The 25893-nt window shown below is 40.4% G+C and overlaps 1 protein-coding gene across 2 annotated transcripts in view; it reads right to left on the bottom strand.

The window, feature by feature from the left end:
- The window catches only part of Slc38a9 (solute carrier family 38 member 9), an 80829-nt gene that overhangs the window by 45458 nt on the left and 9478 nt on the right, over positions 1-25893 (bottom strand). The window contains exons 2-6 of one of the 2 annotated variants that reach the window (XM_036207044.1): positions 24413-24560; positions 4927-5059; positions 1314-1435; positions 1121-1184; positions 303-396 (exon numbers count right to left, since the gene is read on the bottom strand). In XM_036207044.1, coding sequence (XP_036062937.1) covers positions 303-396; positions 1121-1184; positions 1314-1435; positions 4927-5059; positions 24413-24522 — 523 coding nt within the window. In that variant the 5' untranslated portion in view covers positions 24523-24560. Of the gene's footprint in view, positions 1-302; positions 397-1120; positions 1185-1313; positions 1436-4926; positions 5188-24412; positions 24561-25893 lie in introns of those variants that run through there. The other variant, XM_036207045.1, reaches the window with a different exon arrangement.

The raw sequence follows: 25893 nt of genomic DNA, 5'->3' as shown, positions 1-25893 counted from the left end.
ATGAGTTAGAAGACTAAAGCTTTATGTAAAAGTAGACAGCCAGGGCCAGCGAGAAGGCTCAGGAGGTCAAGCAGCTGCTGCCAACCCTGACGATCAGAGTTCAATCCCAGACAACTTACGTAGAAGAAGAGAACTGACACCTTCAAGCTGTCCTTTGACCTCCACGTGTGCACCGTGGCACATGTACACACACACACATAAAAAGGAAAGGGAGACAGCTGACACACACGTAGAATACACCCAGGAGGATCTGCCTCAGCAGGAAGGTTTGTTAACTCGTGCGGCAATGTGTCCCCACTTACATATCAAACTCCGTGACTTCACCACTCTGTAGCAGCAATAAAGTGTCAAAAGGCCCATCAGCACGGTGGCACACATTCCAGTAGTAAATCCAGCCTTTTGAAAATAAAAAATCGGGTTCCTCTCATTAGGAAGAATAACATCATATGCAATACATTGTTACCCTAAACAATTATGATAAACAAGTGAAAAGACCATCTGCTTTTTAAAGAGAATTTTATGTAAATAATAAAACTTAAAATGTAGTTCTCTCTCTCTCTCTCTCTCTCTCTCTCTCTCTCTCTCTCTCTCTCTCTCTCTAACAGTGCTAGTATTTGAACCCAGGGCCTCATGTAAGCTAGGAAAACATGTTATCATTGAGCTATATTCCCAGTCCCAAACTTAAAGTATAAAGTATAAAAATTCAAAGTTATTATTTAATTATTTATTTTGGAGACATTTGGAATAAAAATAGGATGGCTTCAAATTTACTATGTAGCCCAAAATGGTCTCGAACCCATGATCCTGTCGCTTTAGTGTAAGTGTTGGGATTGTAGATACTGAAAAAATTTCAGGGGGTGGAGAGATGGCTCAGAAGTTAAGAATGCATTCCAGCCTTTTCAGAGCGCTGGAGCCTGGTTCACAACACCCACGTTGAGTGGCTCACAGCTGTCTGTGACTCCAGCTGTGGAGGGCAACCTAACACCTCTGACCTCCACAGACGCAGGCACTTATATGCACATACCCACACACAGTCTCACATATATACACAATTAAAAAGAAAAAATAGCAAATCTTAGGAAGTTTTCAGGTTAGAGTGTACTAAAAGAAGGTGTATTACCTGTTTTATGCCCCAAGGAATACTCAGTATGGACGTCCCCATCATGGTATTCCAGATCATGAAGCTGAAGGAGCAAGAGCAGTAAGAGTGTGAAGTTGGGGCCTCCAAACACTTTAACCAAGGCAGAACTCAACAACCAGCTCTTCTCATTCAAATCCCGCTTAATTCACACGTCAACAGCAGTTTTACTCACATAGTTACCAAGCTGGTATTTTTACCGTAGCCTTCGGTGTAACTCTGGAGTTTATAGGCAGAGCCCAGTGGACTATACACATAGCATTCCTCTGGGGCTGGAACTACATGGTCTGGAGCAATCTTGGGGAAAAGGAAAGAGAGACATCAGAACCAGTAAATGTCTTCTGTTGATCGAGGAAACTGACCAGACACACGTCTAAGGTTGCCGCGCGACTGAAACAGTTGGGAGACTCTGGTTGATGGGCTCCTCGGAGGCAGTGGCCAGTGAGCTACCGGCCACTGCACATCTGGGCTTTTGCTCTCCTTAATGTCTCAAATGTGTGACCCTCCCGTCTGTGCTACGTGAGTGCTGGGGTTATAAAACCCTCCAGCATGCATATCTCTCAGACACATTTTTAGATATACTTTTGAGTATTATGAACATTTCACATTATGCATCCCCGATTGAGGAATTAAAAGTTCTCTTTTCAAATATAGTGGTAGATATAAAGGAGCAAAAATTTATCTCTATCATCAAAGTACTTTCACATTCACCAGAAAGAAGGGAGCAAAGAATAAAATGAAAGAAATCTCCACAGAGGAGACTGTCCTTACGTGAGGAGCTTTTCAAGAACTAAGTGGTGTTACTTAACTCTGAGGTGAAGGTGGTTTTAGAAGAAACAGCCAGGAATTGAGGAGACAATGGAGAGTAAGTAAAGAGATAGTACATAGACTAATTTTTAAATGCTTTTGGGTAAAAGAAACAAGCAACAAAGGAGTTTAATGAATGGTAAACAAGGATTTCAGAAGCCGAAGACATTTAAGTTTATTAGCAAAGGAGAAGGAGGCAACAGAGAAGAAACAGATGTGGTGAAGAAGACTGAAGAGATGTACCTTATACACTTATTTCTCATACCACCTCCTATGTTTCTTCTAACTCCACCTTCCCATTTTGGAGAAGAAAACCCATCCTGTTTTCTGGTGATACTTTGTCCATCCCTGAAAGTTGTTCTTAGAGAAAAGGAAGTCCTTAAAGGCATGGACTCTAACTGGTATGAACCAACACTCTTTTCATATTTAACACCTGCATATCAATTTGCAACTTTGTGCTAGGTTTTTTATTTACAAGTCAAGTAACAGCCTCAAACCACCTCAAATTCCAGTTGGACACATGAAGCAATTAGACAAGAGGAGAAGGCATACTAAAATTAAGTGTTCAACTCTGTGCTGTACTGTCTCCGTGGCCAGACAATGAGAACCAGAAAAGCTGGGGAAGACTTCAAGGAAGAAGCCTTAGTAGGAAGAAAGGGCATACGTTAGCGGTACAATGTCACACTTTTCTCTTTTAATGTTGTGAGATTAGTGGTGTCTTTGCAGGAAAGAACATCCTGAGTGCTATGCATGGTGTGGCTTCAGAAACAACTAGTTCCTAGAGACACAGACAAAGACACATATGAAAACGGTTCTTTTCCTTCTCCTCGCCTACATTCCTCTAAGAACTGGATGATCTTGTCTTCCGCCGTGAGTGAAAAGAAAAAAAGCGCAATGCGATGCCATGTCAAAAAGGAAAACACCAGAGCTGACAAAGCAAATTAGGGAAAAACAAGTAAAATCAAAACCTATCAGGAGCATGGTTCAGTAAGAGGAAGAAGATTCTGGTTGTGTTCTCACACTGATGTACACAAACAGGAAGAAAAACCATGCACACCTCACCTAACTCTGTGCCCTGGGCTCAGTCTCTGGGTCTGGATTATGTATGGGAAGATGAGGAAGATGAGGTGCTCTTAAGAGGCATGGTAAACTGGAGGACTGGCTCTCACTGTGGCAGTGGTCTAGGGTGGTATTTTCACCTGAATGTTCCTATGACACCCACAGGATCTTGCTGACATATGGACTATGCTTCACTGGTTCTGACTAAGCTCCACATAATGCCTTTTTACTAAGCTCTCAGTGATGCTGACGATGCTGATCTGTAGATACATGTATTTATTAGCAAGGATCTAGGAGATGCTGGCAGACAACTTTCTCTCTTCTCCAGCTTAAAATAACAATAATGGGATTTTTGTCATAAATGAAAAGGTTTTATTCTATGAATATTCGGTAACAATGATTTATTGTTCTTCGCTAAAACATACTTTTAGGGAAAATGACTGGGATTTTTAGAAAATGCATGTGGATATTTCTACAAGATCATTAGAAATGGGTCTATCACATTAACTTTGGTGATTGAATGTACTGAAGTCATCTCAGTGCCAGTTAACAAAGGGTTACAACTCAGTGCACAATGTTGACTTAATTTCCAGGCACGTGATATTTATTCAGCCCTAGATGATATCTCTGAAGTTTGCTTCTAAGAGTATAGAATTTGGAGAGCCTGTCAGACCATAATGTCAAATCCCCCAAAGATTTAGATAATTCTATAATGGACTTCACCATCAATACTAATGTAAAGTCCTGAGTGGGGAGATGGGAAATAAAAAATAAAAATTATAAAAAATTATTCTGCACATAATATTTCAGAAGTCTTCTCTTGAGATCTTAGAGCCAGGTATGGTGATTCATGCCTGGAAACCAAGGAGGGAAGGCAGGGAGCCCAGGAGTTCACTCTCAGACACATAGAGAAATGGAGGTCAGCCTGGACTTTGCCAGATGCTATCCAAATGAAGACAAAGAGATCTCAATGCTTACTTCACATAGCCATTATGGGGGTTAAATTGGATGGCCAAGGTCAGGTGGTACCCACTCCTTTACCTTGGAGGACAGTTAGTGACAGTTAGAGGCCAATTGTTTTCTTCGTTTTTGCTACTAAGATCGACTTTTGTCATTTTTTTTTCCCCCCCAGAAGCTGAGGATCGAACCCAGGGCCTTGCGCTTGCTAGGCAAGTGCTCTACCACTGAGCTAAATCCCCAACCCCTTGCCATATTTTTTTAAGCTTTCAAATTTCTAAGTATTTCACATCTGATCACCATATAAGCAACAGATTACTTACACATTTTTAAATTCTAAAATAATAGACTTCAGACAATCATGAATCCATAAGCTATGGTCCCTAGTGCAAATTTGGCCTTTATTGTATTTGTGGCCCTTTCCTAAGAATTTTTCTTTAATGTTTCTAAGACAAAACAATGAACTGTAATAGCATGTGGTCTGTATAGGCTAATTTTTTATTTATAAAAGGAAATGCTAAACAGGAAACTATCAGGTATATGTATGAGCATATTTGTTTCTTACTCCCATGGAAAAAATGTATGTAAATATTTTCCTTTGTAGCTTCAAACTTAGAAATTAAACAGACTAGCCAGAATGTTATATTTTTAGTCAATGATCAAAATGACTACTGTTTCAAAAGAAATCTGACCTCCTCAGAGCTCTTGGTATCAGAGATAAGCAAAATTTAAAAACAAAGAAAAATGCTCCAAGCTATTGTCAACAGAGTTTAAAAAATGTCTATGCCAGGGTGGATAAGATTGAACAAGCCTGAAACATGTATTAATGACTACTCTGACTTTGCATGATGCTATCTTTGGAGTACCCCAGTGAAAAGTTCAACCCCTGGGAGTTGCCCTGGTTTTTGGTGTTTACAGTTCACTTCAACTCAACTTTAGACAAGCAGCAGAACTTTGCCTCTTACCAGTGCCTTGTCTGCAGGAGTGGTGAGCCGGCTGTAGTAATGAATCCGCTTGTTCATAGCAGAGGCATGGTCACTAACCCTCTGAATGACATCATTCACATTGACGATGTTTGTAGGCTCTATATAGAAAGGCCTAAAGAAGGGAATATATACTTGACAAAAAATGTTCAGGCAGAAATTCTGGAAGTCAGCCATTGCAGAGAATAACTTCTTGTCCTCCATTTGAAATGGGATGCACAAAGGCAAGGCATTCACTTCTCACTTTTGGTGGGAAAAGAAAATGTCACAAAAGAAGTATTATCCTATCCACAGAATACAGCTTTTGTCTCATAATGCTTTTACTTTAAACACACTTGAATCTTAAGGGATTTAGCAACAGATGAGAGAGAGCAGAAAAAGCTTAAGTCATTAAGGAGAAATATAGCAAAGAAAAACAAAATGTGTCAGCTGTTGGTCTCCAACAGTGTAACTTAGATAGAAAGAGCTTTGATGAGTCTTTTAAAATACTTCTGGCACTAAATCAGAGAAATTACAGACAAAAATGTCCCTTTACAGAAGAGTTTCTACTCCTTCCTCTATAAGCCAAAGTGCTTCCTTTGACAAACAAAATTCCTGCTTCTCAGGTCATGTCCTGATCAGCCTCTCTCTTTGTGTGACTGTCCAAAGTGGGTCAAGTGGAGCATCATGGCACTAGAGGGACTTTGCCTCCCTTACTTTTCTTGGATCTTGCTAACATACTCTCGTATCTATTTTGTATGTGTTTGTTTCCTCCCCGACTATGTCCTGATGAACTGCACATTCTGGCTTTCAATCAGCATCTCCAGTCCACCCCTTGGTGTCTTTCTGAAACTCCCTCACTTGCCTTCTAAGTTTTCAGTAATAAACAGTCCAAATGGAAAGGCAAGGTAGAATTGCATGGAACACTGCATTCCTCTGCCAAGTCTCAGACCCTTTGCAGTGGGAAATAACACCGTGTCCCAAACTGTGGCTGTGACTCTTTCACGTTATACCCTGGCAAGAATAATGAAAACCAAACCCCAAGAGGCTAATCCTCGCCTCACAGAGCTCCTTTGCACTCACAGTTCTGAGAGAAGCTTATGACACACTGAGGTTGGTGACTGACTTTGGAGATTCTGCTGATCTAATCTCGTGGGGTGCAACTGAAAATCCAAGTGATTGAAACTTTTATCTCTGCTACTTTTCTAGCAACTGTGATATGGCAGGTGTTGAGTTTAGCCTTCTCTTTCTAACTGACATACAGAACCTTTGAGCCACTTGTTATTTGTTCTCCATGACAACATCCAAATAAAGGGATCAACTAGTCAATTTGATGTATAGTAACTAGAGGACTTATAAAAGCAAATACAGGGCAGAGAGATCAACATGACATATTAGATATCAAACATACTGGCAAGTGCATTAAGTGCCATCAATAGATTTTAAGGGGATATAGTGAAAATAAATGGTTAAGAGGCTAAACAATCACTACTTATATGTTTGCCTAATATAAGCACCACTCTCCGAAGTGTTAGGATGTGATATACTATTTCTGTTTCCACTGTGACACTCGGTGATACTTAAAGGCAATGTAAGAATATTGCTCTCTGGGGCTAGGGCAATGGTTCAGTTAGTAAAGTGCTTGCTGCACAGGCATGAGGAATTGAGTTTCGATCTCCGGCATACATAGACAAGCACAGAGGCACATGGTTTTAGTCCCAATTCTGGGGAGGAGGTAGAAAACAGGTGAATCACTGGAGTTCATTGACTAGCCAGTCTAGGTGAACTGATGAGCACCAGGTTCAATGAGAAACCCATTTCAAAAGATAAGGTGGGGTGCAATGGAGGGAGATATTCAGCATTGACTTCTGGCACTTGCATGGGTGTTCTCTCTCTCTCTCTCTCTCTCTCTCTCTCTCTCTCTCTCTCTCTCTCTCACACACACACACACACACACACACACACACACGTCTGGGAGATGCTACATTAGGAAGCTCACACTCTCCAGGACATTCCTGCAGGATCATTGCTAAGAAACTTCAAGAATGCTAACTTAAGGCAGATACTTAGTCTACTGAAAAGGTCTAATATTGGTGGAAAGAGGTATATGTCCTTGTAGCTTTTCACTCTGAAATTCAGTGGCATTAATATCAACCACTAGGTTGGTTTGAAGGTCTGCTGAAAAGCAGTCTGGGAAGGGCTAGATTTCTTGGCTCCTGCCTCTGACTGAAGCGTTAACTGTACCAGTTTAGTTGGCTTGGGCACTCTGAGAACAGAGTGACTTTCAAAGTTTTTCTTTTCCAGCCGTTTTCATCGAGATGTTGAGTGCCTGTTCAAACAAATATTTTGGAATTTTTTCAAAACAGATTCTCTTTAAAAAATATACAATTCAGCATATTTTCAGTGAATTATTAGAAACACATGTCTAAAGCTTCATTTGAGAAAGTGAAAATATATTTCCCAAGTGAACTGTAGTTGGATCTTAAGACACTTTAAAAATGAAGAACACTACACGGGGACAATGCTCAGGATAAAAGGATAGAGCTTTTTTCTCTGAAGACTTTCGTTTGACTGCACCTGGCAGTGTTACCTGCCACTTGACATGTAGTTCATCTGTACCCACTGAAAACAAAGAGGGCATGTTTGCTTCCCTAGTAATATTTATAGTTACGCCAAGGAAAAAGTGTTTTAATACTGAGAAAAATGTGTAAAGTATTTAAAAACATGACTCAATTCGCATGCGTTCATTTAATATACTTATAAACAAAGAAACCTCACTCCTACTAACACATTTTAGATTCTACTCCTTAAATTCCTTAAAATCTTCTGGCTTTTCAATCTGTCTCCACCCTTTGCTGCCTAGCCATGCTTCGCTGAGGTTAAGTAACAACTCCATGACTCATGGGAAGGCTAGTAGTGCCCAGTATGGAAATCTTGATTGGAAACCACCCACTTATTCACATCCTTATGAAGTTGAGGAATTCCAGCACCTGACAGACAGGTGGGGGTCATTTGTTTTAAAACATGACAAGGCAATCAAATATTCCAGAAATGTTATCCAAATAACGAACCCACTGTACTTGCTTCTACCTACTTGGTAAAATGTTTAGCAAACTTTTCAGTAAAAAGTACAGAAAAAGAAATTACTCAGGCCATTGCGTCTAGAAAGTCTTTCTGCTCCTGGGGAATGATGGTGAGCTCCGGCCTCCTGACGTGTTTCTCACTTCCTCCAAAGCCCATACAACATCATCTCTCCCAAAAGCCCTGCTCCACAATTCATTTCAACACAAAGGTCGGGCCTATATATATTTCTTCTCTATGTTGGCTAGTTTATTGGTATTAGTTTCCAAATTTATTGAATAAATATTATTTAAGTTCCAACAAGTATTAAGCATTTGTGTGAGAAATTAAAATGATGAATAAAACATGGACCCGCAAGGAGTGTACAGTAACCCGCTGCAGAGATAGGTCATAAGCTATATAGACCCAGGAGAAGAAACCAAGTTTTCACAAGCAACAAGAGCAATGAGGAGGCCTGTGTGGTGCTTGGTCGATGTGGGGAATGGGGGAAGGGACACAGAAGGGGGAAACAAATCATCTGGTACACCTTCGAGGAAGTCAGAGGTAAGCTGAATCTTAAGTCAGAAATAAAGGAGTGAGTCAGATAAGGCAATAGGAGAAGAGAGTGTTTCAAAGAATGGAAGACTAGGGATGAAACTCACATGCCCAGCATGTGTAAGGCCTTGGGTTCATTCCCTGCACACAGATGCTACATGCATATACACAAATACATCACCACCACATGCACACCAAACACACACACACACACGGACAGGGAGAGGGAGAGAAGAAGAAGAACCAAAAGGAAAAAGTATAAAGGTATATTTAAAAAACCCATGTGGGTCAGTATAGGGAGGATTTCACATGCTAACACAGGACTTAATCCGAAAGGAAGGAAGCTTTCATTTCTGTTTCTCTGACTGATTAAATCTCAAATCCCTAAGCTTCATGTAAGGGTACCCTGGAGTTCACAGGCGTTTCTCTAGACTCACTCCATTGCTGGCTTCATCACCTAGCTGAACTCATATATATGCTGTGCATGCTGCAAGTGTGATGTCCACACTGAATGCCTGGCTCAAGCATCAGACTTCCCTGCTGTGCTTCCCTTATCCCATTGGCTGGACTTCACCGCCGACCACACTAGCCTCCTCCTCACCATTCCAGAAACACTACAAGCCCACAGCTTCTTCAGAACCTTTGCTATTAATTTCAGGTAGAAACAAAGTCTATGAAGGCCTTTTATCTAGAGACCTGCACAGTTTATTCTTCACCAGCTCATTCCCAAGCTGTCCCTCTCTCAACAAGGCATCTGATTATTACGGTCATCATATGTAAAATTTCAATGCCTCTTCTACACTCTTGTGATCCACTTCTGCTCTACATTTTCTCCTTCACAGCTACACAAGCTAATATGACAGACAAATATTTATTTTTGGACCCCTCTGTGAAACACAAGGTCCATAGGGGCAGGGTTTATTTATTTTTTGTCAGTTTGGTCACTAGCATATTCTTAGAGCCAATAGCTGAATTTGACATGACATAGGAGCTGTACAAAATGGGGTAAGTAGGGGTTGAGAATTTTTCTCAGGGGTAGAGGCCTAGCAAGCACAAGGCCCTGATTTCAGTCCTCAGTTCTGGAGAAAAAAATGTAGTAAGGGAATACAAAATAAAGCAGTGCTTTGAGAAAATTCTGTGTGTGCATGTTGTGTGTGTAAATGTGTAAGTGTGTGCATGCATGGAGGCTAGAGGTTGACACAGGGGATCTTCCTCAGTCAGTCTCTATGCTGCTTTTTGAGCTTTTACGTGATGCTTTGGAGCCAAACTCGGGGTTTCATGCTTGGGTCTGAGCACATTTACAGAATGAGCCATCTCCCCAGATTCAAGGAGAAAATTATTTTAAAATAGCTTTAGATTGCTACACAGAAACTGGAGAAAGTACAGAGAGTTGGGTTTCTATAAACCGAGGCTCTTCTAGGGGTGGCATCTTCAATAATCAGAAGATAAGCTCATGAAAAATACGAGACAATTCTTGCAATTTTTTTCTAGGTTTAATTTTTTACAATAAAACCTTGGGGAGGGATGATGGAGGAAAGTGGGCCAAAGAGTCAAATGTTGCACAAACTAAGCAGCAGCTGTAAGAACAGCACACGGTTATACACCTAGGAACCTTGAACACACAGTGTTCTCTCCGTTTCCTTCTGCCCCCTGAACCTTCTTACTGAAGTCTGTGATGTGACGGGTCCAGAAAGACTCTTCCTGTGGTGTGTGCAGATCCTCCTGTGCAGCTGTCACACCCACTCTGGAAGAGGGTGATTTAGTCCGTCACCTCCTCCTCCTCCTCCACAGAAAGATACGCATGCCATCTTCTGAGGGCTCTCTCCATATCAATGTGTGTGTGTGTGTGTGTGTGTGTGTGTGTGTGTGTGTGTGTGTGTGTGTTTCTATGTTTGGAGCACAGGTAGGTGCTTGAATTTAGAGATTAAAATGAACAAAGAGAATGTTAGGAATGAAGGGGAACACTGAAGAGTACAAAAGAACAGAAGCCTGGGCACTACATACTGATTGAGCCCCAAAGTATTGTACCAACAATACCAGCATTTACAGCCTTAACAATTGTCAGGAATCCCAGGCATGGCAGCTCATGTCTGCAATCCTAGTACTCAGGAGGATGTGGCAGAAAGACTGTTCTGAGTTTGAGGCTAGCCTGGGTTACAGAGTAAGTTCCAGGCCAGCTTGTGCTACAGAGAGAGACCTGTCTCAAAAAACTAAACAAAAACAAAAATTGCATGGAATACCAGAATATACAAACAATATTGAAAGTACTAAATGTAAAAAAAAAAAAAAAAAAATTACCAGCAAGTTTCAACAATACCACATAATTACTAGAGGACATTGAAATAAATTAGAAATCAGCCTAAATGATTGTTACAGTATAATTTTTAGAAAGCATACTAAAGGCTTGTTATTTTAAATTGAACTTTTACTGTACTGTTAGTATATACAACTTAATTTTTATTAACATTGCTTATATCTTATAATTAAAAGTTTCTTAGCCTGGTGGTGGCAGTGATGGCACATGCCTTTGATCCCAGCACTCAGGAGGCAGAGGCAGTGGATCTCTGTGAGTTCAAGGACAACATCCTGGTCTACAAAGTGAGTTCCATAACAGCCAGAGCTGTTACAAAGAGAAACCCTGTATTAAAAAAACAAAAACAAAAATAAGTTTCTGTGGTGTATGTTAATTTATAGGGCACATGAAATAAAATCCAAGTGAGTAAACATATATAATTTGCAAATGAATAAATGTGTGTGCATATGCACATTTATATGCAGTCCAATTTTTTAAATTGTTAGTGTTATTTTTCTTAAATTATGTATTTATTTTATGTGTATGAGTGGTTTGTCTGTAAGCATATCTGTGTACCAAATGAGTGCCTGGTGCCCACAGAGACCAGAAAAGGGTGTTGGTTCCCCTGGGACTGGAATTTCAGACAGTGGTGGGAGACCATGCAGGTGCTGGGAATTGAAACTGTGTCCTCTCAAAGAGCAGCTAGTGCTCTTAACTACCACGCTATTTCCTCTTCTTGTTACTTTTTAACTGGTAAGAACGGTGTGATGGAGCAGGGTTAGAAAATGTCAATGTTATTAACACTTGGTTGAAGATTAAAATTCTGCATTTTGGATTCTAAACTGTTAACTTAGTAACAAGTAAGTTGCAAATAAACATCTTCATCAAAAACATATGGCAAAGAACTTGAGCTGAAAATTAATTCTCAGGCCCATATTATCCTAATTAAATACAGATTCTACTAAGAATGAATTTCAAAATTATTTTGACGCAATTCATGTTTCAAATTTTGGCTCTCAAAAATGCTGTAGATTATTGTTTTAATTCTACTGGGCTAAAGACAGAAATATATACTCTCTCTCACATTACAAAATGATCTCAAATAGAAATTCAAGGATTCAGTTTTTATTTTCCTTTTCAGTATTATCATGGATGAAGGGCAAGAGAGTCACAGAAACACCAGAAATGTCACAACCACGTTCAGATGACAGGTGCACCTGAAGGTAAACACCAACAAATGTGTCTTCATTTTTCTCTTCGTTGATGTCAACATTGATGCCACTGCTCCTCCAAAGCTTCTATTCCCAGAAAGTGAATCCACACAGGACATGGTGAGTGACATTCCCCAAAAGGAGATGAGAAATGTGGGAAACTGCAAGAAGCTTCTCCTTCCCCAGTACAAGTGAATACCAAAGTAAATCAAAAAGTCTCAATGTGCTTAAGTGTAACAATGGTGAGGGCTATCAATGTAGTATTTTGAAACAGAGGGCTTGTTTCAATTATAAGTAAAGTAGGCTTTAGTCAGCGGGGCCATGCTAATTGTTATTCTCCCTTTCACAAATCAACCAAAAAATTTCTCAAAATATGAAGTTTCCAGTCTGCAGCCTAACTATTCCACAATGGGGGAGGAAGAAGTGGGGAGGAAGACACATGCTAGGCTAGCGGCTGCCATTTTAACCCAAATTTAACAACATTTTAGCATTGCCTAAATTTCCTTCCTTAGAAACTTGGAAGATATTGAGAAGTTTGAGAATGTATATGTATTTATTTTATATAAATATCTTGCTTTTAATCTATATATAGTACTAAAACTGCCTTTAAAAATGCTGCCCAGCGTGGTCTTGTACTCATAGTCCAGATAAATGTCACTGTACCTAGATCATTCAGAAAATTAAAAAACAACAACAACAAAACAAACAAACAAACAAAAACCCAAGGGGTTGGGGATTTAGCTCAGTGGTAGAGCACTTGCCTGGCAAGCACAAGGCCCTGGGTTTGGTCCTCAGCTTTGGAAAATTAAAAAAATTAAAAAACAAAAAACCGAACACTCTTTAAAAAGATGACTGAAGCTGGGCGTTAGTAGCACACACCTTTAATGCCACACTTGGGAGGAAGAGGCAGGTGGATCCGATCTCTGTGAGTTTGAGGCCAGCCTGGGCTACAGAGTGAGTTGCAGGACAGCTGGGGCTGTTACGTAGAGAAACCCTGTCTCAAGCTCCCCTCCCCCCAAAAAAAAATCACTGAAGAAAATGAGCCTTTAATCATCCCCCTTAATTCATTTTTCAAAGATTTATTTATTTTATGTGTATGAGTACTGTGCCTGCATGTATGTCTGTGCACCATATGTGTGCCTAGTGCACTTGGAGGCCAGAAGAGGGCATCAGTGAGCTGCCAGTGGGTGCTGCAAATTGAACCTGGTTCTTCTATAAGAACAAGAGCTCTGAGTCTCCTCTCCTGTCTGTCTCCCTTAATTTTATCCTTCAGAATGCAGGTGTTGCCAATGCAAAAATATTAAGAGGTGGGGCCTATAAGAAGAAATTAAACCATGGGCTCATGTCTCACTAATGGTCCCAAGGCCTTTATAACAGAGGCTCTGACCAGCATTTAGTTAACTTGCTCTTTAACTGTTCTGCCATGTGAAGACAGTGAGAAGACCCTTACTAGACCTCAGCCTGAAGCCTAGATCTCAGACGTTCCAGCCTCCAGAACTGTCAGAAAATGTATGTATTCTCTTCACAGATTCTGTAGTGTGACGGAAGCACAAATCAGACTGATAATTTACAAGGACAGGTTCTTCTACACATTAAGCTTTAGAAATCATCATGATTCCCAGGGCAGGGGAGATGGCTTAGTGGGCAAAGGGCTTGCTGCCACAACCATGAGGACCCGAGTTTAGTTCCCAGCACCTATGAAGCGCTGTGCGTGGTGGCAGGAGCCTGTCACTTCAGCACTAAGAGTACAGGCAGATCTGAAAATTCACTGGCCAGCCTGTCTGACCTAAGTGATGAGCATCAGGTTTGGTGAGAGACCCTGTTTCAAAAAACTAAGGTGGAGAGAGACAGAGGAAGACATTTGATCTGGACCTCTGGCCTCCACCTGAATGGTTATCTGCACACATGCAAACACCTATAGATGCACAGAACGCTCTCTTTCACACACACACACACACACACACACACACACACACACACACACACACACCAATCATCATGATTCTCAAGAAAGGTATGTGCATTCACGCACACACATCACACACACAATACTTATTATTATTATTAAAATTGTGAACAATTTAATATCCAAACATGTTAAATTATATTCTAAGATAAGGTTTAGAAATAACTCCTACTGATTACTTTTTTGTGTTATTTCAGGGATAACTTTTCAGTACTGGGGTAGAACTCGGCATCTCATACATGCTTGGCATGTGTTCTACCAGCCTTCAGGGTCTCAAAGACCATTTGTACTGTAAATGTTTCACTATATTTTTTAAAACCTGGCACTTCACTTATCAATTTTTGGCCCAGTTTCTGTCCCTAGGGTTTATAATTGTCAAGTATTTTTTGAAAAACAGTTATTTGTTTTGCCTGTATGTATGCATGTGCATCACACTTGTGCCTGGTATGTAAGGAGTTCAGAGGAGGGTGTTGGATCTCCTAGAACTGGAGTTGTGGATGGTTGTAAGCCCCCATGTGAGTACTGGGAACTGAACTTGGGTCTTCTGTAGGAGCCAAAACTGTTCTTAACCGCTGAGCCATCACTCTAGACCAACAGTTAAAAGCTTTAGAGTACCTTGTTAAAAGAGTCTAGGTTTGGGGCTGGAGAAGTGGCTTATCGGTTAAGAGCACTGGTTCTTCCAGGAGGACCCCCATGGCTGCTCACAACCATATGTAACTTTACTTCCAGAGGATCTGACTACCTCCTCTGGTTTCCATGGGCACCAGACACGGATGTGGCTGCACAAGCATACATGCAGTCAAAACACTCATAAAGTAAAAAGAAATCTCTCTTAAAAAAAAAACAAACCTAGGTTTGCTTCCACAGTTTGAACTTGAGGGATAAGCTAGAGACTGATAAAAGGAACAATGTTAATTAGAATGGTGTGTGTGTGTGTGTGTGTGTGTGTGTGTGTTGCTGGGGACTGAACTAGGACTTTCTATGTTTGAGACAAGTACTGTACAAGTGAACTATATCTCTAGTCCTGAAATGTATATACTAGAAATAATTAAGGGTGTGGATGAAATTAAGGTGAGTAGGCTTTTTATTTTTATTTTTTAAACTTCTCTAGAAACAAAGCAAGAGGTATTTTCATGGGTCACAGCAGTATGAAGTACCAGGGGCTGCTTATACCAGAGTCTCTGGAGCTCCTCCTGCTAGGTCAGGGACCGGCAGCCCATAGTTCAAGAGAAAAAAATTTAGGTCCACTGCCTGTTTCCATAAATAAAATTGGATTTAAACACAGCAAGGCTCATGCAATTATGGAGTGTCTGTGCTATCTTCCACCCTAAAATGGCAAAGGTGAGGGAGGTCATACGCTCACAGAGCCGGAAATATCTAATGTGGACATTTGTAGAAAAAGTTACCTAGCCCTTGCCCTAAGCACGTATGGTTCCCTGTGGGACTCAGAACTGGAACAGAAGCTTCCTCATGCCATTATCAGATTTATGTCAGGGAGCATTTAAACAGGACTTTCTTTCCTTTAAGGACGTTTATACTCACACATCCCAGGGCCTTGTTCAGCTTAAACTCTTCCAGCTCACACAGGAGCACCAGCACAGCTCCCAGCCCGAGACCCCAACCCTTAGCATGCAATGGCACCAGCATGAGCATTCAGAGGACTAGGATTCCACAGGGGTCTCTGCAGTGTTGGCTCAGAATGGGTTTAACTAGTGTTCTTCTAGTGAACAATCAGTTTTGAAAATATACACATATTTTAAAAAATATTTTAGCCATTGTATCATCGTGCTCTCAAAGCTTTTGCTAGAGGCACACAGTAGGAACTCAATGTTTGCAGGCAAAGGAAGGAATGGAGAAAGAGAGAAATGAGGAAGAAAGAAAGTACAAAAGATAACAAGAGAGGGAGATAGAAAAAGGAAGACAGAGAAGGACACACACACACACACACACACACACACACACACACACGGAGGGGGAGAAGAGAGAGAGAGACGGGGGGTACTAGGGAACACCTTACAGAAACCATGCTACCATGTGGTTTAAATTTCAATCAAGGATCACATGAACTTGTATATACTTGTGATTTCACCTAGAAGCACCATAGAGAAGGCAGCTCAGAAGAGAGTTCTAGTAGTGCTCGCTTCTGTGTTTTATTCTAGAGACTTTATGATCTTCCTCCCAAACCTTTCCTAATAATAATAATAATAAAAATAAGCGAGAGGGGAAGGCAGAGGAGGAAGGAAAGAAGAAAACGTACACCATTCTAAAGAAGCACAGGAGATTTAGACAAAAGTTGTAAAAGAGCCAGCTTATCATTTTATATTTTGTTTGGATCTAAATTATAAGAATGCTGTATTTTTTATTTTGTTCTCATGAGAAAAGTATTATATTGCAGATCATATAAGCATTATTGAAGGAGTAACTGTGGATGTGCTGGGGATATTGCTCAGTAGTAAAGCATTGCCTAGCACGTTCTGGGCTCTGGGGTCCATCCAAACACTGCAAAACCAGCTAAATGAATACAGGAAATAAGCACTGCTAACATCTTGGTGTGTCTGAGAACCAAGCACGAACATCTGAAATTTGGTTTTACTTCCTTCTGCACTCCACATAAAACGAAATAATAATCACATGTATAATTTTCTGACTAGAGGTTTTCTTTATTTGATGCCTAAGACGGGATTTCCTGTAGCCCAGGCTGGTCTGGAACTCACAATCCTCTTGCCTCTTAGCTTCCAAGAGCTGGGATTGCAGGCTTGTACCACCATGCTGGGCATCTGTCTAGATTCTTTTGACAACATTATTTTTTATGCATTGGAGATTCATCCATATTCTTGTGTGGGGCTAAAGTCTGTTCACATTTATAGCTGTGTAATATTTTAACATAGGAAAGGGAAATGAAATGACAGTGTGTAACAATAAAATATATTTTCATATATAGATGCCCAGGCACAGGTGCACTCTAAGATATGCATAGTGTAGATCAATGCCCTTTTCCATTTCTAAGGAGTGAGTCAGGATTTAAGGAAAGATCACAAACTGCTCTGCATGGGAAGCGTAGGTAAGTAAACAGCACAAGCACTGGTAGTCATGAATAGAGACTGGTGTTAGGAAACAAACCCCAGTGTTAAAGAACAAGAGGACAGATACGCAGTAAAAGAAAAAGAACCTTAATGGACGTACTGACAGTGTGTCAAGATAAACAACAATAAAGTGAAAAACAAAACAAAACAAAAATCTTTAAAATGACTCTGTGTGTGTGTGTGTGTGTGTGTGTGTGTGTGTGTGTGTGTGTGGCTTGCAACAACTCCCAGGAAATCAGTTCTCTCCTGCCACATAGGTTCTGGGATGGGGCTCATACCATTGTCCAGTTTGGCAGTGAGCACCTTACCTGCTGAGCTATCTTAAAGGCTCAACCTTGCTTGCTCTTTGAAACAGGGTCTGTCACTGGCTTAGGAGGCATTGCTGACTGGCCAGCATGCCCCAGTGATCTCCTCTTCTCCAGTGGTGGGATTACAAGCATGTGTCACTGCACTAACCACGTTAGGTGGTTTCTGGGAATCAAACTTGGGTTCTCATGCTTGTAGGGCAGGGACTTTACAGACTAAGCTAGCTCCCCATGTTCCCCGGACCTATTTGATGTGCATTATTAGCATTTGGTTTTAAATTTGTTAAAAGCAATCTCTTGCGATCACTACTGGCTTCCTTCCCTGTTTTTGTGGTACTGTTGGACCACTGCAGCAAATCCCTTCTGACTATACACTTGAGTTAATACTGAGAAGACAGACAAAGGCTGTACCTCAGCTCTTCATATCTTTTCTGCTCAACAAAACACCTTTGACTTGGCCCTGCAGAGTGTCAATCCATCCCTCAAAAGCTCCCGTTATCTTCGAGCTTCTCTTAGTAAAGTCAATGAGAGAGGCAGAAAGTACAATAAAATACAACAGACTTTCCAGAAAGTGGAAAAAAATAAAGAAACCCAGAAATGATAGATCTAAAGAGCTACAACTCAGGCAAACATATACTGAAGGGGATAACTGTAAAAAGATATCTAGGAGAGAAAGAAGGGGGGAAAAGACATTGAAACAAAGAATTTGAGAGACTAGAATGATTCCAAAGAGCCTAGAAATAAATCATAATCTAACATAGTAGCAGAGTCCCATATAAATTTAAGATACCTCTGATGCTAAGACCAAGATGATTTTCTTTAAGCATTTGGCAAAAAGATAGTTCTTTTAGGGAAAGAAATCACAGGAGAAGGTGGAAGAGTACAGAGTTTACTGGGCCAAGGAGAGAAAGAAAGGAGGTAGAAGGGAAAGGAGTAGAGGACAATCAGGAAGGAGAGATGGGTTTGCTGAAAGCAGGAATACAATTTGTTAGTTCACCACAGCACAATGTTACCAGTGATCATCAAGGTCCCATGCGTCTATTTAAGGCAAGCTCTTCATCATGTAATTCATAGCAGCTCAGCAAACTAACCCTTCTGGAAAAATCTTTTTCTTCCCCTGCTTCTTTTGGGAATTTAAGATCAAATCTAGGGATGCTATGAACATGCTAGGATGCTAAGAACATTGTCTACCACTTTCCAAATTTTGCTCATTTTTCTTGTCTATATAATCCCAAACTATAAAATCACCAAACGTCAGGTAATCACTTCTAATCACTGCCATGGGCCAACATCTACTAAACTTTTTACTTTGCCTTAGGAAACTGCTTTAGTCTCCGTCTCTCCTGGGGCCACAGATCCCCATTTATTACTTTAGGCTGATCTATAGTGACAGCATTAGTGGCAGATGAACTAAAGAGGCTGATTCCCAAACACGTGGACTGGTAGGTACTCCACAGTGCAAGGCACCATGATGGACCTGTCATGCTCGAAGGGCATGAGGATGCTCTGTGTTTGAAACACCCACTTCTATCCTAGAGCAGTACCCATGTTACCAATTAGCAAAAGCTTGAACCCTCAGGTTAGGATTGGATATTTTGAGAATTTTTGGTGTTAAAATTAACCAAAAACAGCCATGCAAAGGTAATAGATTACATCTCGAATAGATGAGATTATTTTCCATTCTAATACCATGTAGACAACAGAGCCCTACAAGGACATTAACAGCTGAGTACTGGTAAATAATAAGGTATAGGATTGAAAAATATGTGTACAAAGCATTCCGAGGGGGTTAAAGCCTGAGTGAGCACCTGCCTTAGGTAACCCTGAGCCCACAAAGAGCGACATGAAAGCCCTGAACTCTGGGAAAAGGAGAAGAGAAAACAGATTCAAAGAGAAGGGGAAAATGAAAAACCAGACCAACTCATAGAAGAGTGCTTGCCTAGCAAATACAAGGCCTTGGGTTCAATTCCCAGCACTGGAAAAAAAATTAAATCAACCATTTCCTAACTTTGTAGGCTGGCTGGAATGTCAACTTCCCAGGGCACAGACATAGCAGTGGGAAAAATATGAAGCAATCCTGAATACCAGCTCCATCAGAAGTCTCTGTTAATTCCCAACAGAATATACCAATAGAACACAGGAGACTTCTAGACTTTTCTGCCCTTCCACTTACATTTGTACTGTTCATTCAACCCCCAAACAGGCAGAAAAAAATCAAGGTATAGGAGGGAGGCATGCGGAAGTGAAGAGGCCTGGCTCTTTTTTTTTTTTTTTTTTTTTTTTAAATAAAAGTGCCCTAAATGATCCAGATGCTTCTGACTTGTATCCTATAATATCAAAATCCTTCCTCTACCTGATTTAGACTCTGGTTCACCAAAATGATAAGCATGCAATCCTTCAGTCTATAGCTTGTCTTATATCTGAACTAATATAAGATTTGATTGCCACCTAGTGGGAGAGAGAAAAATAACAGAAGCTAAATGTAGAAGAAGTAATCCTCAAACATCTAATGTTGTTTTTTATCTCCCTCCAGCCACATCATTTCCCACACGCAAGATGATTCTTGGCACTACAGTCATGAATGCTAACTAGCTGGGATACGTGGCAATATAACTTAGAAGAGTATAAACACTGTAAAGTTCTCATTTCACAAATTTGAGATGAGGCTAAATGAACCCTGATTTGAAAAGGGGAACAGGTTGTTGAGAAACATCCAATTACACATATCCATGGTACATGGATAGCACCAACATGACTCAAAGGACTGAAGCTTGGGAATAACTGTCTAAGTGGGCTCTCCTCCGGGAAGATGCAGTCTGGGTTTTCTTTACATGTAAGAGAGGGGGATCCATATGTCAGCAGAAACAATGTCTCACAGTACACATTTCCTCCTCATCAAATAGTTTCTGCTTTCTCAAACAGAAATAACCCCACAAGCAAAAGCAAAGAGGACTGCTAAGTTCTGACAAGTGGCTGTCTTCCTTCATACATGCTTACCAGTTCCGCCGGGATTGAAAATCGCAGATTCCTTCTTTGAACAAATTTCATTATAGAAAAGGTATTTCCATTTATTCTCCCCTGTTAGATTAAATTTTCAAGGAACTGAACTCCTGCCAACGTATCGTAATGGAATGCACTTTAATGACCTATGTTCTATTGTCATAGTGGTCAATTATTTATCACAGAACTTAGAAGTTTCAAGAAAACTCTAGGCATTCAGTCAGCATTTATTAGTGCTTGTATTAACTAATATTAGAATATACAAGTGAAACTCACAATAGCCACTGCTAATAACAATGACAAATTCCTTGCATGATAAACTTCACACTGCCATCTTTAGATACAAGAAAGACTGAGAAATGGTAACAATACCATCATGATCAGCTCACGGTAATCCTTCTCATCTCCTAGGTGGGAAATGGCTGGAACTCTTTAACTAGGATTCTGCTGATAGCGAGTGAGAGAGTAATGGACTAGGTGTTGGGTTTCTACTACCACCATTTACCAAACTGCCTTACCTCAGCAGTTCAGTTTCTCAGCCATCTATTTCTTCCCCAGACTTCATTTACACATACCATGTTGTCTATAATGTAGTGGGGTTTCGTTGTTTTGTTTTTTCCGAGACAGTATTTCTCTGTGTTGTCTTGGTGCCTGTCCTGGATCTGGTTCTGTAGCCCAGGCTGGCCTCGAACTCACAGAGATCCGCCTAGCTCTGCCTCCCGAGTGCTGGCATTAAAGGCGTGCGCCACCACTGCCTGGCTTTATTGATTTATTTTTACATAAATGGTGGCATACTATACATACTGCTCTGCATTTCTTTTTTTTTTTCCTTTAAACAAAGTAAGTTGAAGAGTTGTTCCATTTTTATATATCGTAAAACCATCTCCTTCGTATTAGATGAAAATATTCCACTGTATGAATGTGCCATAATTTAGTTTTCCGCTCCTGGAAGAAAAGCTGTTTCAGTTGCTTTCATTCTTAGCAACTACACAACCCTGTGCATACATCCTTTGACCCCGGGAGTCAGCGTGTATAGCAGTAAGACTGCTGGTACACAGCAGCGTCAGAGTTGGCTGCTGGTGTTCGGAGCAGGATCACACTACATTTGTGGATTGAAGTTTGTTTTCTTGTGGGTGCACATTTGTGTGGGTGTGTGCACATGTGTGTGCACCTGTGAATGTGCACGTGTGTGTGTGTGTGTGTGTGTGTGTGTGTGTGTGCGTGCGCGCATATGTGAGCACAAGTATGAAAAGGCCAGAGGTCAACATCAGGTGTCTACTTCAACAGCTCCACTTTTTTTTTTTTTCTTTTATTTGAGATAGTCTCTCGCTGAACCTGGAGCTCATCAATTTGGTTAAGCTAGCTAGCCAATGATCTCTAGACGCCATCTGCCCCCCAGTATAGTGACTACAGCTACACAACACAGCTCCTGAATTTTACATGGGTGTTGTGACATTTTACCCCTGGAGCCTCTCCCCTGGACTAAAATGTAAAAAATACAATCTTTACTCTTTCTACCTGGAGTAGAATATGATTTCCTTTATGTCATATTTTACATATATATTTAATATATACATTTCAACATTTTTAAATGAGGGTACCGCATAATCTTTAACACGTCTTAATCTCTGTTGGCCAGGTGGTCATGTGGTAGTGATTTCTGGTGGTGTGCTGACAAGTAACTGCCACCCCGGCCATTCCAGTCAAAACTCCTGAAGGACCATTTGAGGAAGAAATAGGAATCCTACATGAGAAGAGCTCCCATGACACCTTCTGGAAAGACCACGACAGTGCGAGTGTGAAAACCTGCCCGCGCCCTCATTTGCCCCTAAGAACATCAAAGACTGCTGCATCGTCAAAGTCACTGACTCACGTTATGGCAAAAGGACAATTCTGTATGGGGTGGGGTGGGGATTTAGAGTCATCAAACATCACAACTGTTTGATGACTCTAAATTAAAAAGTGGTCCAGAAGAATCAGGTTTTCTAAGTGGGAGGTTTCGATAATACCTTAACCAATGCACTTCATTTATATTATCAATTTTATAATTATATACGAGATAAATGAGAAAATAACAAATATGGCCAAGGGTTCTGTCAGTGAATACAAGGCAAAAGTTCCAAGTCCAGTTTTTCACATATATAGTACACATAGACTCATTGTGTTTGTGTGTGTTAAGTTTTGTGAAACGATCTTTTTATGTGTATGGGTACTTTGTCTGCAAGAATGTCTGGGCACTATGTTCAAGCCTGGTGTTAAAGGGGCACAGTGGGGGGGCATCAGAGCTTCCGGGACTGGAATTAGAGATGGTTGGGAGCCACCATGTGGGTGCTGGGAATCAAATCTAGGTCCTCTGGAAGAACAGCCAGTGCTCTTAACCATCGAACTCTCTCTCCAGCCTCTATTTTTATTTATTTTTCTGTCTGTCTGGCTGCCTGTCTGTCTATTATCTATCTATCTATCTATCTATCTATCTATCTATCCATGTAATATATTCAAGACAGGGTCTCACTAAGTAGCTCTGACTGTCCTGGTACTCACTCTATAGATCAGGCTGGCCTTGAACTCAGAGATCTGCCTGCCTCTACCTCACAAGTGTTGGGATTAAAGGCATGCACCATTATGCCCAGCCCTGTATATTTTAAATGCAATTAGTAATCAATAGCACCTCAGATTTGATGAAATACTCCAAATCCTATCTTACATCTCTCAGGAACATTTTAGTTTTCCTCACAGATTTTTGTACATTCCTGTTAAAACTACTCTAAGTGTATTTTGTATTTTTTTCCCTTGTTAATTTTCTCACTGGGGGGCTATTTATTTTTACCTTAAATTTTCCTTTCTAGCTATTTAGTTAGTGGGTATGTACACTCAAGTGCTACTGTGCATATCTGGAGGTCTGAGGACAACTAACTCTGGGTAAATTCTCTCCTCTGCCACGTGAATCCTGGGGATTTAACTCAAGCAGTCAGGCTTAGTGGCAAATACCTTTCCTGCTCACCCATCTTGCTAGCTCCTTGGCTTTTGTTTGTTTGTTTTTAAATAGACAAGGTATCACTGCGTAGCCCAGGCTGGCCTTAATCTCACGATGCTCCTGCCTCTGCCTCTTGAGTGCTAGATGATAGATGTGTCCCATCATTTTTGGTCTTATTTTTGCCCGATTCATAAGCAACCACTTTGGGTACGTGTGTCTACAACTGTGCACTGTGTCTACAGGAGGGCGTTGTCCCTGGTTAATCTGGAACTCATGTTTTTTGATTAGGGTGGCAGCCAGCAAGGCCTAGTGATCCTCCTGTTTCTAACCCCTCCATCCTTGTGTTTCAAGGCGTGCATGGGCTCACTTCTAGCTTCTGTGGTTGCTAGGATACAGTCTCAGGTCCTCATGTTTGCACAGCAAGCATCCTACTGCAGCATCTTCATCTTTCTACCCAATAACCACTTTACTGAACTCACTTACTGTTACACTTTTTTTTTTTTTTCAGGAGATTCTTTTGAGGTTTTCAGTTATAAATTGAAAGATTGTTTAATCTCAAATTATTTTAAATTGTCTGTGGGTATTTAAAGTCAATGAAGGTAAAGACTATTCCTTTCCTATCTCTAGCATCTGATTACTTTGCACGAAGTGGGTGATCAACATAGTTGAGTCAATTACATAAATGGATCTTACTTGATAAAGCAGACATGTTGGAGTTGGGGATTTAGCTCAGTGGTAGAGTGCTTGCCTAGCAAGCGCAAGGCCCTGGGTTCGATCCTCAGCTCGAGAGAGAGAGAGAGAGAGAGAGAGAGAGAGAGAGAGAGAGAGAGAGAGAGAACCAGATATGTTGAGTTTAGACCAAAAAACAAAACTATGTAAATGAGGAAATCGTATTCATATCATCATATACACATACATCAGAGTATAAGTCTGTAAGAAAATATACATCTCATTATTAATTCTGTTCATCTTTTTGTCTGTAATTTATTAAATCTTAATTGTTAGAAGCTCTAGTTATAAAATAAATGTATTGAAGTCTTACCTCTTAGATCTTAGATCTGAAGAATCAAACTGGATATTCATAGGTCCAGGACTTACTTCATTTTCTACCTCAGGGATAAGATGCCTAGAATCACTATCCACATTTGCCATTTTTCTCAGATAGATTCTAGGCACTGAGGAAGTTAGTCCTATATAAACCAGAAAAATGGTAGTTCAGTTTAATCTTAAAAATATTTTACTATACAATATATTTGCATGCAAAAGGAAATAGGAAAGTATGGGAATTTGCCGAAGGTACCATTTTTAAAGACAGCTCACTGTTACTCAGGTTGGTCCCCAGCTCTTAAGCAAGCCTGGGATTATAGGTATAAAGCTATCATGACTTAAATGAGGTCTATGACTGACATATTATCAGAAATATTACTAACTTGAAATTTCTCTCTCTTTTTTTTTGTTTTTTGAGACAGGGTTTCTCTGTGTAGTTTTGGTGCCTGTCCTGGAAATTTCTTATCTTTCGGCTTACAATTAATTTCCAGGAATATGACAGATTCAGTTATTTGGACCCAACATTGGAAAAGAATATTTTGAAAATCTTAAAATACGGAGTGAAGTCAGGTAAGTTGACAGCAAAGAAAAGAAACATTGAAATAGCTGCAGGGAATGGGTGCTTTATCAGAATTTGAGCTCATGTCTTCAAAGCTGTAAGACTTAGGGCAATAGAGACTCAGGTCCCCCTAAAGACAAGACTCCAGAGTTTACCCTCAAAGAAGTAAATGGAAGTAACTGTAACTCCATTAGAAGAAGTAAATGGGGGCTGGAGAGATGGCTCAATGGTTAAGAGCATTGGCTGCTCTTCCAGAGGTCTTGAGTTCAATTCCCAGCAACCACATGGTGGCTCACAGCCATCTATAATGAGATCTAGTGCCTTCTTCCGGCCTGCAGGCACACATGCAGCCAGAATACTGTATACATAATAAGTAAAAACCTTAAATAAAAAAAAAAGAATAAACTTAAAAAAAAAAAAGAAGTAAATGGAAGATAAGTTTTCTTAACTGTGACTAATGGCTACCACACCAGGTGGTATGAAGACAAAACCCTTCAACTATAGAAAATTCAGTAGATTTAAGCATGCCAGCTTCTACAGTAATACTTGTAACCAAACATCTCTTCTGAATCCATACTTGTACATCCAACTGGCTACTCAGCACTTTAACTGCACATAATCACAACTCAAATTTAGCATGTTCCAAACTTGATTTTGTTTGTTTGTTTTTGTTTGTTTTATTTTGTTTTTTAAGACAGGGTTTCTCTGTGTAGCTTTGGAGCCTGATCTGGTTCTTATTCTGTAGCCTAGGCTGGCCTCGAATTCACAGAGATCTGCCTGCCTCTGCCTCCCACGTGCTGAGATTAAAGGCATGTGTCACCACTGCCCGGCCAAACTTGATTTTTCTCCTCAAAAAAACATATGCATATTGTTTTCCTAACTTCAATTAGTGGAATCTTTGTCCTTCTGATTGCTCC

The sequence above is a fragment of the Onychomys torridus genome, chromosome 15, assembly GCF_903995425.1.
Source record: "Onychomys torridus chromosome 15, mOncTor1.1, whole genome shotgun sequence".
NCBI classification, from domain to species: Eukaryota; Metazoa; Chordata; class Mammalia; order Rodentia; family Cricetidae; genus Onychomys; species Onychomys torridus.
This window is presented reverse-complemented; position numbering and strand designations above follow the sequence as displayed.